The sequence below is a fragment of the Mirounga leonina genome, unplaced genomic scaffold, assembly GCF_011800145.1.
Source record: "Mirounga leonina isolate KUSES-001 unplaced genomic scaffold, KU_Mleo_1.0 Mir_154, whole genome shotgun sequence".
Classification (NCBI taxonomy): Eukaryota; Metazoa; Chordata; class Mammalia; order Carnivora; family Phocidae; genus Mirounga; species Mirounga leonina.
The window spans coordinates 45,826,207-45,838,818 of NW_023270389.1; the positions used below are offsets into that span (position 1 = coordinate 45,826,207).

Genomic DNA, 12,612 nt, shown 5'->3' on the forward strand with positions numbered 1-12,612 from the left:
GCCATAGACAACCGGGTAAAAGGTTTAGGTGTCCCTGTCCTGGGAAGTTTTCCTGTTTCCTTACTACATTGTTTTCCTTTGTGCAGGTGTCCCAGTCTCCGTTGATCTTAGGAAATGCATACTAATGGCAAAAGTTGTATTAGTTTGGTTACCAAAGACCTGAACCCATTATCTTCCTGTCTTGAAATTATCCTCGTATTTTTGGCTTTTTTTTTTTATTCTTAATCGCTGAAAAAGTAGGACTCTTTTTAAATATAATAGCTACATCAGGGCTCCTGGAAACGAAAAGGGCAAGATAGTTGTGATGTTCCACTATCACAAAGAGTGATGAACTCTGGCTTATTATAGATCTGCGGGAGTGGTGTGTTGGTTTTATTTAGTTTTGTTTTGCTTGGCTAGCAGCTGGAGATCCCTGAGTGAACACATTCAGAGTATTTGACCTTGTGACGCTGCCAGTTTTACAGTCTGAACATGTGTATTGTGCAATAGATGAATGAGAATCAGATGAATGGCATATGAATTGCTTGGTCATTGGTCTGCTGCACACTTCTCTTCCATTAAGATTAGTTCTCCGGAGACTTTAAGTACAGATTTTCTGAAAGCAGTATTTTTGTGAAGGCCCTGTCATTGTTACAGAGTTATCTGCCAAGAACAGATAGCTGCTGTAAGGATTTAATAGGTACAAGAAACATCTCCATTTAAGTATCACTTACTGTCAGTTCTTTTTTTTTTTTTGCAGTTTTTTTTTTAATTAACATATAATGTATTATTTGTTTCAGGGGTGCAGGTCTGTGATTCATCAGTCTTACACAATTCACAGTGCTCACCATAGTACATACCCTCCCCAGTGTCTATCACCCAGCCACCCCGTCCCTCCCACCCCCCTCCACTCCAACCACCTTCAGTTTGTTTCCTAAGATTAAGAGTCTTTTACGGTTTGTCTCCTTCTCTGGTTTCATCTTGTTTCATTTTTCTCTCCCTTCCCCTATGATCCTCTGTCTTGTTTCTCAAATTCCTCATATCAGTGAGATCATATGATACTTGTCTTTCTCTGATTGACTTATTTCACTTAGCATAATACCCTCTAGTTCCATCCATATTGTCACAAATGGCAAGATTTCATTTTTTTGATGGCTGCATAATATTCCAGTGTACACACACACACACACACACCCCACATCTTCTTTACCCAGTCATTTGTTGATGGACATCTAGGCTCTTTCCATAGTTTGGCTATTGTGGACATTGCTGCTATAAACATTGGGATGCATGTGCCCCTTTGGATCACTACATTTGTATCTTTGGGGTAAATACCTAGTAGTGCAATTGCTGGGTTGTAGAGTAGCTCTATTTTCAACTTTCTGAGGAACCTCCATACTGTTTTCCAGAGTGGCTGCACCAGCTTGCATTCCCACCAACAGTGTAGGGGGGTTCCCCTTTCTCTGCATCCTTGCCAACATCTGTCATTTCCTGACTTGTTAATTTTAGCCATTCTGACTGGTGTGGGGTGGTATCTCATTGAGGTTTTGATTTGTATTTCCCTGATGCCGAGTGATGTTGAGCACTTTTTCATGTGTCTGTTGGCCATTTGGATGTCTTCTTTCTTTTTGTTTTTGTTTTTCACTGGATTAAGTGAGAGGACCAGGAAACACGAGAAAGATCATGAGGCAGGAGGCTGAGGTTTACAGGGCTAGCAGTAACTCATAACAGCTGTACTGATCTAATATCTCTCAACTGGAATCATAGTGTGGTCTCACTAACCTGAGGTAGCAGTGAGTGCTTGAATCCTTGCCTGATCAACACGAGTTTTTTGACATGTTTAGATAATTTCTGTATTACCTTCCCTTATTTAAATTCAGTTGGGGGGAAAGAAGATTGAATTTTGGTAATCAGCCTTGTTTATGTAAATAAGTTACTACTAAGTTTACCTTTCAACCAGTTGAAGATGGGGAGGTTGCTTCTAGGAAAAGCTCAGTGACAGCTTGTTGTGTTTATAAAAACAGAAAACAGATGGACACTCCTGACGAATCCAGAGCCAGGTGAATATTCACATGAAAATTTCATGTTTAACCATTTCAATTGTTTTAGTTCCAAATTCAGGGTACCAAGCAAAAATACACCAGGTAGAAAAGTATTATGAAATCTAAGACATGATTTCCTTTTTTTTTTTTTTTTTTTTTCTTAAAATTTACTTCTCAAATGGTTTCAAGGAGTCTCCTCTCTCAGTGGCTGTTCGTCTCTGCAGGCTTTGTTTCAGTCCCAGTTGCTGGCTCCTCTTCCTTTGTCCTTCAATGGAGTCTCTTTCCAAATTCTACCCTTTTGCATATCAGAGTTGCCCTCTCAGTCTACAAGCATTTCTTGGATGAAGAAGTGTAACCTTTATTACATAGAAGTTCAAAATATAAAAAGTAAAAAGGCAGAGTTGCATGAGCGAATCAAGGGACCCCCCCCATAGACTTTGATTGAAATAATTCTAGGATTCCATGATACTCCATTGAAAACCAGTAGTCGGTCTTCAGGGTTTCTCCCATTCCTTCTCTACTGATGTCATCCCAATCTGGGTTGCTGGTGTAGACCTCTTTCTCACATTTCCATTTCACAAGCCCAGTGGCAAACTGGGAATCTTTTCCTAAACATCCTGTCACAGTTGTCTTTCTAAAGCACAAATCTCCGTTTTGTTTGTTTGTTTGTTTACACACTTCCATAGGTTTAAGTGAACACAATAAAGTCCAGGTTCCTTAGCATAGCATTCAAGGGCCCAGAGAATCTGGCCATCTGCCAGCCATTACTCCAGCTAGCCTCCTCTCTCTATTTGTTCCACCTGCTCTCCTTTAAGTACCAACTCACATCTACTTTCTACTCTATATCCTCATTCATATTCTACCTATAATGGTGTCTCTCAGCCCTTCTCTGTATTAAAATAAACTTACCTTGGGGCACCTGGGTGGAGTAGTCGGTTAAGCATCGGACTCTTAGTTTTGGCCCAGGTCGTGATCTCAGGGTCATTAGATCGAGCCTCATGTCAGGCTCTGCGCTGAGTGCAAAGTCTGCTTGAGATTCTCTCTCTCTCTCCCTGCCCCTTCTGCTCATGTGCTTTCTCTCTCTCTTTCAAATAAATAAATAAATCTTTATATACGCTTGCCTCTTAAGATTATGTTCAAACATCACGTCTCTGAAACTCCATTTCTTGCTTGTTGTCACCTAGCATTGTATTTATTTTTTTAGCCATTGGACCATAAAATTCTTCTGAATTATCTTTTCTGCTTCATATAGGCTTAAAGCATATGATTTTTAAAAAGCTTGATATTAATGAATGTTAAAGGCCTTTGAAGCATATTGACTGAATTTTACCTAAATTGAGCATTACTTGGCCAACTTGCAAAGTTATAGATTTCTTTTTGAGTCATGTGGTGGTTTGCTTCCCCAGGAGGCAGGACTCTGCGGTTGATGCAGACCAGAACAGAAGATGGTGGCCAGTATATTTGCATTGTAAGGAATGCAGCTGGTGAAGAAAGAAAAATCTTTGGACTTTCAGTATTAGGTATTTTTATAATTTTCAATATCTCGAAAAATAATCTAATTGACTTAATACATTCTGGATGTAGTTAAAATTTATCTACAGCTTGATCTCACATTTATATATTCTTTGGCCCCTGGACTGACACTCTTGTCAGTAATTCAATGTTAGAATAATTTGGATGTAATCAGTTGGATTAAAATGGCTGAAATGCTGTGTCTTTTCAGTTCACAATTGTTTAGACTCTGATAGCTTGTTTAACGTGAGTACTTATCAGAGTTACAGTGGGAGAAGTAAATGTCTAATAAATGTTCTTATTAACTTGTTGACATTTTTATCCAGACTTTATAACTTCTGTTATAATAAAATTCATTATAACTGAATCCATGACATATAACTTTATATCTTAAAATTAGAATTGATCAAAATAGTTTTATGACATTATTCTAGTAAACAAATAATGATATTTGGGGGGGGTTGTTTTAAAGGTTATATAGCTTAATAAAAATGTAAACATAGATGTCTTTGGAATAACAACCCCGCTGTGAGAATTGTTGCTTACTTTTTCTGTTTTTTTCTTCATTTAATTTTTTTTTCTTTAGTGCCACCTCACATTGTGGGTGAAAATACATTGGAAGATGTGAAGGTAAAAGAGAAACAGAGTGTTATACTGACTTGTGAAGTGACAGGTAAGGGACTTAGCTCTTGAGCTTCTGCTGTTCTCCACTCACTGATTATTTATTGCCTCCACTATGTATCTTAATTAGTTGAGAAAAAGTCAAACTACTATAATAAGCATTTAAAATTGAATTCTAGTTGAGGAGAGCCAGTGGAAGTGTAGGAGGAAACTTCTCAGATTCTGTGGAAATAAGAATACTCCTACACTGACAAATTTTACCATCCTTACCAGTGATGCAGTGTGTTATTGTAATGAAAGTAAATAAATCTCTAAGAGGACATTTTCAAGTCTGTTTGGCTTTTTTTTTTTTTTTTAGTTTTTTTTATTTGTTTGTTTTTAGTAAAGATGGTCTTGGAGTTTTAAAATAACAATGGGAGTAGCACATAACATAGAAAGCCAGTGTTTTAGGGAAGATTTGATTAGTTTCTTATTTCATAGTTTACATGCCTTTAAGTAAGCAAGGAAATGTTTCTATTTTAAGCAAGGCAGATATAAAGATTGTGTTATATACTATTACTTAGCCTGCTATTTTTTTCCCTAGAAATGATATGGTAAGTAACAACTGTTGCATATGGACCAGCTGCCTACATTTTATAGCATCCTCTCCTTGAGGCTTCCAGTTTGTTTGGTTTTTTTACACTGGCATTTGGTTTTCAGTTACTCTTTATTTTTTCTCTTAGTTTTCTTGAGATATAATTGACATACAACATTGTGTAAGTTTAAGGTGTACAACATAATGATTATACATATATATTATATATATAAGTATATAAACTTCAAAATGAGCACCACAATAAGTTTAAACATTCATCATCTCACATAGTTACAATTTTTTTTTCTTGTGATGAGAACTTTTAAGATCAATTCTCTGAGCAGCTTTCAAATATATAATACTGTATTGTTAGCTGTAGTAACCATGCTGTGCATTACAGCCCCAGAGCTTACTTATCTTGTGACTGGAAGTTTGTACCTCTGAGCACCTTCAACCATTCCCCCCACCGCTCTTCTCTCTCTGGCAAGCACCAGTCTTTTCTTGGTTGCTATGAGTTTTGATTTTATCAAGTCGCACATATAAGTGAGACCATACAGTATTTGTTTTCTCTGCCTGACTCTTTCACGTAGCTTAATGCCCTCAAGGTCCATCCTTGCCATTGCAAACGGCAGAATTTCCTTCTTTATGGCTGAATGACATTCCATTGTGTATGTATATATGTGTGTGTATACACACACACACACACATACATACACACACCGCATTTTCTTTATCCATTCACTTGTCAATGGACACTTATTGCTTTCATATTTAAATTATTGTGAATAATGCTGCAGTGAACATGGCAGTGCAGAAATCTTTTCAAGATAATGATTTCAGTATTTTCAAATATATGCCCAGAAGGGGAATCACTGGATCATGTGGTAATTCTATTTTTAATTTTTTGAGATCTCCATACTGTTTTCCATAGGAGCTATGTCAATTTGCATTTCCACTAACTGCGCACAAGGGTTCCCTTTTCTCCACATTTTCAACAACACTAACCATCTCGTCTTTTTGAGAATAGCCATTCTAACAAGTGTGAGGTGATATCTCATTGTAGTTTTTATTTGCATTTCCGAATGATTAGTGATGTTGAGCATCTTTTCCTGTACCTTATTGCCATCTGTATGTCTTCTTTGGAAAAATGTCTATTCTGGTCCTTTGCCAATTTTTAAATTATATTATTTGATTTTTTGCTATTAAGTTCCTTATATATTTTGGATATTAATCCTTTATCAGATATGTGGTATGCAAATATTTTCTCCCCTTCCATAGGCTGTCTTTTTATTTTGTCAATGATTTCTTTTGCTAGGCAGAAGCTTTTTAGTTTCGTGTACTCCCACTTGTTTATTTTTACTATTTTTGCTTGTGCTTTTAGTCACATCCAAGAAATCATTTCTCAGGCTGATGTCAAAGAGTTTTGTCACTATGCTTTCTTCTAGGAGCTTTATGATTCCAGTCTTATGTTTAAGTCTTTAATCCATTTCAAGTTAATTTTTGTGAGTGGTGTAAGACAGGAGTCTAGTTGTATTTTTTTGCATATGAATATCTAATTTTTCCAATGCCATTAATTGAAGAGACTACCTTTTCCATCGACTATTCTTGAATCCCTTATCCAAATATTAGTTGACCATATATGCCTGAGTTTATTTCTTTGCACATAATTCTGACCCATTGGTCTGTTTCTTTTTTAATGCCAATGCCATACTGTTTGGATTACCTTAGCTTTGTATTATAGTTTGGAATCAGGAAGTTTGATGCCTCCAGTTTTGTTCTTCCTCAGATTTGCTTTGGCTGTTTGGGTCTTTTGGGGCCAAATGAATTTTAGGACTGTTTTTTCTATTTCTATAAAAAAGCCATTGGAATCTTCATAGTGAGTGCATTGCATCTATAAATGGCTTTAAGTGGTATGGACATTTTAGCAATACTAGTTCTTCCAATCTTAATATAGGATATATTTGCATTTATTCATGTCTTTTTCAACTTCTTTCATCAGTGTCTTACAGTTTTCAGTGTAGATAACTTTTCACCTCCTTGATTAGATTTATTCCTAATAGATTCTTGTCTAGATGATTTTTCCATTGTTGGGAGTGGGTTTTAAGGTCCCCAACTGCTATTGTATTGCTGTTTATTTCTCCCTTTAGTTCTTTTTTTTTTTTTTTAATTTTATTATGTTATGTTAGTCACCATAAATACATCATTAGATTTTGATGTAGTGCTCCACGGTCCATTGTTTTCTTATAACACCTAGTGCTCTGTGCAGTACGTGCCCTCTTTAATACCCATCACCGGGCTAACCAATACCCCCTCCCACCTCCCCTCTAAAACCCTGTTTGTTTCTCAGAGTCCATAGTCTCTCATGGTTCATCTCTCCCTCCAGTTCCCTCCCCCTCATTTTTCTCTTTCTTCTCCTAATGTCCTCCATGCTATTTCTTATGTTCCACAAATAAGTGAAACCATATGATAATTGACTTTCTCTGCTTGACTTATTTCACTTAGCATAATCCCCTCCAGTCCCATTCATGTTGATGTAAAAAGTTGGGTATTCATCCTTTCTGATGACTGATTAATAGTCCATTGTATATATGGACCACATCTTCTTTATCCATTCATCTGTTGAAGGGCATCTCGGCTCTTTCCACAGTTTGGCTATTGCGGACATTGCTGCTATGAACATTGGGGTGCATATGGCCCTTCTTTTCACTACATCTGTGTCTTTGGGGTAAATACCCAGCAGTGCAATTGCTGGGTCATAGGGTAGCTCTATTTTTAAATTTTTGAGGAACCTCCACACTGTTTTCCAAAGTGGCTGTACCAACTTGCATTCCCACCAGCAGTGTAAGAGGGTTTCCCTTTCTCCACAACCTCTCCAACATTTGTTGTTTCTTTCCCTGTCCATTTTTGCCATTCTAACTGGTGTAATGTGGTATCTCGATGTGGTTTTGATTTGAATTTACCTGATGGCTAATGATGATGAACATTTTTTCATGTGTCTGTTAGCCATTTGTATGTCTTCTTCAGAGAAGTGTCTTTTCATATCTTCTACCCACTTTTTGACTTGATTATTTGTTTTTTGGGTGTTGAGTTTGAGAAGTTCTTTATAGATCTTGGATACAAGCCCTTTATCTGTAGTGTCATTTGCAAATACCTTCTCCCATTCTTTGGGTTGCCTCTTTGTTTTGTTTTGTTGACTGTTTCCTTTGCTGTGCAGAAGCTTTTTATCTTGATGAAGTCCCAAAAGTTCATTTTTGCTTTTGTTTCACTAGCTTTTGGAGATGTATCTTGAAAGGAGTTGCTCTAATTTTAATTATTTCTCTTCTAATGTGTGGCTTAGGCATCGTTTGTTGCTTTTTCTCTAGTTCTTTAAGGTGTAGAGTTAGTTGGTGAATTCGGGATTTTTCTATTTTTTTGAGTGAGGCTTGGATGGCTATGTATTTCCCCCTTAGGACCGCCTTTGCAGTATCCCATAGGTTTTGGACCAATGTGTTTTCATTCTCATTGATTTCCATAAATTGTTTAAGTTCTTCTTTGATTTCCTGGTTGACCCAAACATTCTTGAGCAGAGTGGTCTTTAGCTTCCAAGTGTTTGAATTTCTGCCAAATTTTTTCTTGTGATTGAGTTCCAGTTTTAGAGCATTGTGGTCTGAGAATATGCAGGGAATAATCTCAATCTTTTGGTATCGGTTGAGACCTGATTTGTGACCCAGTATATGGTCTATTCTGGAGAAAGTTCCATGTGAGCTCGAGGAGAATGAGTATTCTGTTGTTTTAGGATGGAATGTTCTGTAAATATCTATGAGGTCCATCTGGTCCAATGTGTCATTCAAAGCTCTTGTTTCCTTGTTGATTTTCTGCTTAGATGATCTGTCCGTTGCTGAGAGTGGAGTATTGAGGTCTCTTACAATTAACGTATTGTTATCAGCATGGCTATTTTAGTTAACAGTTGGCTTATGTAGATGACTGCTCCCATGTTGGGGGTGTAGATATTTACAATTGTTAGATATTCTTGTTGGATAGACCCTTTAAGAATGATACAGTGTCCTTCTGTGTCTCTAATTACAGACTTTAGTTTAAAATCTAATTTGTCTGATATAAGAATTGCTACCCCAGCTTCCTTTTGAGGTCTGCTGGCATGGAAGATGGATCTCCATCCCTTCACTTTCAGTCTGGATGTATCTTTAGATTCAAAATGAGTCTCTTGTAGACAGCATATGGATGGGTCCTGTCTTTTTATCCAATCTGCAACCCTGTGCCGTTTTATGGGAGCGTTTAGGCCATTCACGCTGAGAGTGATTATTGAAAGATATGAATTAATTGTCATCATGTTGCCTGTGAAGACGTTGTTTTTATAGATTGTCCCTGTAAATTTCTGTTGTAGATCACTCTTGGGGTCTTTTCTCCTTTTATAGAACCCCCCTTAATTTCTTGCAGGGCCGGCTTAGTGGTCACATATTCTTTCAACTTCTGCTGGTCATGGAAGCTCTGCATCTCTCCATCCATTCTAAATGAGAGCCTTGCTGGATAAAGTATTCTTGGCTGCATGTTCTTCTCATTTAGTACCCTGAATATGTCTTGCCAGGCCTTTCTGGCTTGCCAGGTCTCTGTGGATAGGTCTGATGTTATTCTGATGTTCCTCCCTCTGTACATAAGGAATCTCTTTCCCCTAACTGCCCTTAAGATGGTTTCCTTGGTTCTAAGATGTGCAAGTTTTACTATCACATGCCGAGGTGTTGGCCTGTTTTCCTTGATCTTGGGAGGGGTCCTCTCTGCCTCTAGGACTGGAATGTTTGTTTCATTCCCCAGATTAGGGAAGTTCTCAGCTACGATTTGCTCAAATACATCTTCTAGTCCTCTCTCTCTCTCCACTCCCTCCGGGATTCCAATTATTCTGATATTGGAACACTTCATGGTGTCACTTATTTCTCTGATTCTATTTTTATGGATTCTGAGTTGTTTTTCCCTGGCCTCGTCTTTTCCCTTTTTATCTATTATATTGTCTTCCAGGTCGCTTATTCATTCTTCTGCCTCACTTACCCTAGCTGTTAGATTATCTAGATTGGATTGGATCTCACTGATAGCATTTTTAAGTTCTGCCAATTCACCTTTTATTTCTGCCCTTAGAGACTCTATGTTGCCATTAATTGATTTCTCCATTCTAGCCATTGTCTTCACAATTGCTAGCCTGAATTCCATCTCCAACATCTTGGTTATATCTGCATCCATTTGTAAATCTGCAGCATAAGTCATAATCTCTGAGTCTTTTCTATTTTGGGGGTTCCTCCTCCTAGTCATTCTGTTGATGGGTGTTTGAGGGAATGTATAAAGTCCAAATTATTGACCAGAACCCAAGCAAGATGCACCTGTTTTCTTGGGACCTTAGGGTTGCTGGCCTCTTGTTTTCCTAGCCTGTCTTCTTCGGGAGGGGCCTGCCGCACTGTTACTCAGGCAACCCTGTTTGGGCGGAGTTGCCCTGGGCCCCTGTGGTGGGGGATGGGCTCAGTGGGAATCAGTCTTTGGGGCTTTTGTTCTCTGGCGCCTTTCCCTGGTGGCTTTCTGCGTCTCTTCCGCGAGTCAGAGCAGAAGAGACCTTTTCCAACCCTCTGCCTCAGAGCAGAGAGACCGCAGTCTGTTCTTCAGTGAGCTCTCCAGGCCACACCATCTCCGTTTCTGTCCGTGCTGCTATAAATTGCAGCGTCCTGAGTTGTGCGCCCCTCTGCAGCGCCCCCAGTCCTGCCTCCAGGTCAGAGCACGCCTCTGCCCTTTGTGCTTCTAAAACTGCCAGCCGCTCCCAGTTCGCATGCGTGACCCCCGCCAGTCCGGGTTTCTGCTCCTGGGGCTGCCCTAAAGTCCTTTCCCCACCGCTACCGGTCTGCGAGCGCTGTGCGAGGCTGTCGCTCACCGGCAGTGTAGGATCCCCACGGCCAGGCTCCCTCCCGCTGCCGTTTATCCTCTGATATCTGCCCGTGGAATCAGGGCTCCCCGCTTCGTACCTCAAAACCAACCACCTGTGATATTCTGTTTGTAGAGATCCAGATCTTCTTCCATCTCAGGCTGGTTTCGTGGGTGCTCAGAGTGGTCTGGTAGATATCCAGCTCAATTCCGGGGACCAGTTGAAATAGGGTCCCCTACTCCTCTGCCATCTTTCCTTCTCCCTCTCCCTTTAGTTCTATTAGTATTTGTTTTATGTATTTAGTTGTTCCAATGTTGGGTGCATAAATATTTACATTTATTGTATCTTCTTGAGAATTGACCCTTTTATCATTGCATAATGACCTTCTTTGTCTCTTATGACCATTTTTAGCTTAAAGTTTATTTTATCTGAAATAAATGCAGCTATTCCTGCTTTTGGGGGGCTGCCATTTGCTTGAAATATCTTTTTAAATCCCTTCACTCTCAGTCTATGTGTATCTTTGAAGCTAAAGTGAGTCTCTTATAGGCCCCATATTCGTGAATCTTGTTTTTTTAAATGCATTCAGTCATTCTCTGTCTTTTGATTGGAGAATTTAATCCATTTATGTTAAAGTAATTACTGATAAGTGAGGACTTACTATTGACATTTGTTCATTGTTTTCTAATTGTTTTGTTGACTCCTTCATCCTAATCTTTTGTGCAACTAGTATAGGTTTTTCTTTACCATGGGGCTTACATAAAATATATTTTATTTTAGGGGCACCTGGGTGGCTCAGATGGTTAATCGTCTGCCTTCGGCTCAGGTCATGATCCCAGGGTCCTGGGATCGAGCCCCACATCGGGCTCCCTGCTCAGCGGGAAGCCTGCTTCTCCCTCTCCCTCTACTGTTCCCCCTGCTTGTGCTCCCTCACTCTCTCTATCAAATAAATAAATAAAATCTTTAAAAAATATATATATATATATATATTTTATTTTAGGCTGATAACAACTTTATTTTGATAGTATATATAACCTTTATACTTTTACTTCTCTCCCCCTCACATTTTAGGTTATTGATGTGGCAGTTTTTATATTTTTTACATGTATCCAGTAACAAATTATTGCAGTTATGGTTATTTTAAATACATTCACTTTCTAACTTTTAGAGTTGTAAGTGAATTACATACCACCATTACAATCATAGAGAATATGACTTTAACTACATATTTACCATTACCAGTGAGTTTTATACACACATTCATATGTTTTACAACATTAATTATCATCCTTGTATTTCCACTTGAGAATGTCCTTAGCATTTCCTATAAGGCAGGTCTAGTGAGGATGAACTCCCTCAGCTTTTGTTTGTTCAGGAAAATCTTTATCTTTCCCTCCCACTTTGCCAGCTATAGTATTCCTGATTGACAGGTCCCTTTTCTTTTAATATTTTGAATATATTATCCTGTTCTTTCCTGGCATACAAAGTAGTCCTTATTTTTGAAAAATCAGCCTAAAATCTTAGGGGTTTCCTTTGTATGTAATACACTTTACTCTTGCTGCTTTCAAATTCTGTCTTTGTCTTTGACTTTTGAAAATATGATTATAATGTGTCTCAGTGTAGCCCTTTTCAAGTTCAACCAATTTGGGGTCCTTTGGGCCTCATGAATCTGGATGTCCATTTCTCTCCCTATGTTTGGGAAGTTTTCAGCCATTATTACTCTAAATATACTTTCTGTCCTTTTCCCTATCTCTTGTCCTTCTGGGATTCCCATAACGTATATGTATATTGTTTCTGTTGATAGCCTTCCGTAAGTCTTATAGGCTTTCTTCACTGTTTTTCTCTTTTTCTTTTTTCCCTTCCCTTCTCTTCACTTTTCTTTTATTTGTTTCTTTCTTTTTTTTCTTTTCTTTTTTCTTTTCTTTCTTTCTTTCTTTCTTTCTTTCTTTTCTTTCTTTCTTTCTTTCTTTCTTTCTTTCTTTCTTTCTTTCTTT

General features: G+C 38.2%; 1 protein-coding gene across 2 annotated transcripts in view; it reads left to right on the forward strand.

The window, feature by feature from the left end:
* Positions 1 to 12,612, forward strand: part of HMCN1 (hemicentin 1) — a 482,021-nt gene that overhangs the window by 346,250 nt on the left and 123,159 nt on the right. For both annotated transcript variants that reach the window (XM_035010675.1, XM_035010676.1), the window contains exons 47-48: positions 3,428 to 3,541; positions 4,120 to 4,206. In XM_035010675.1, coding sequence (XP_034866566.1) covers positions 3,428 to 3,541; positions 4,120 to 4,206 — 201 coding nt within the window. The remainder of the gene's footprint in view (positions 1 to 3,427; positions 3,542 to 4,119; positions 4,207 to 12,612) is intronic.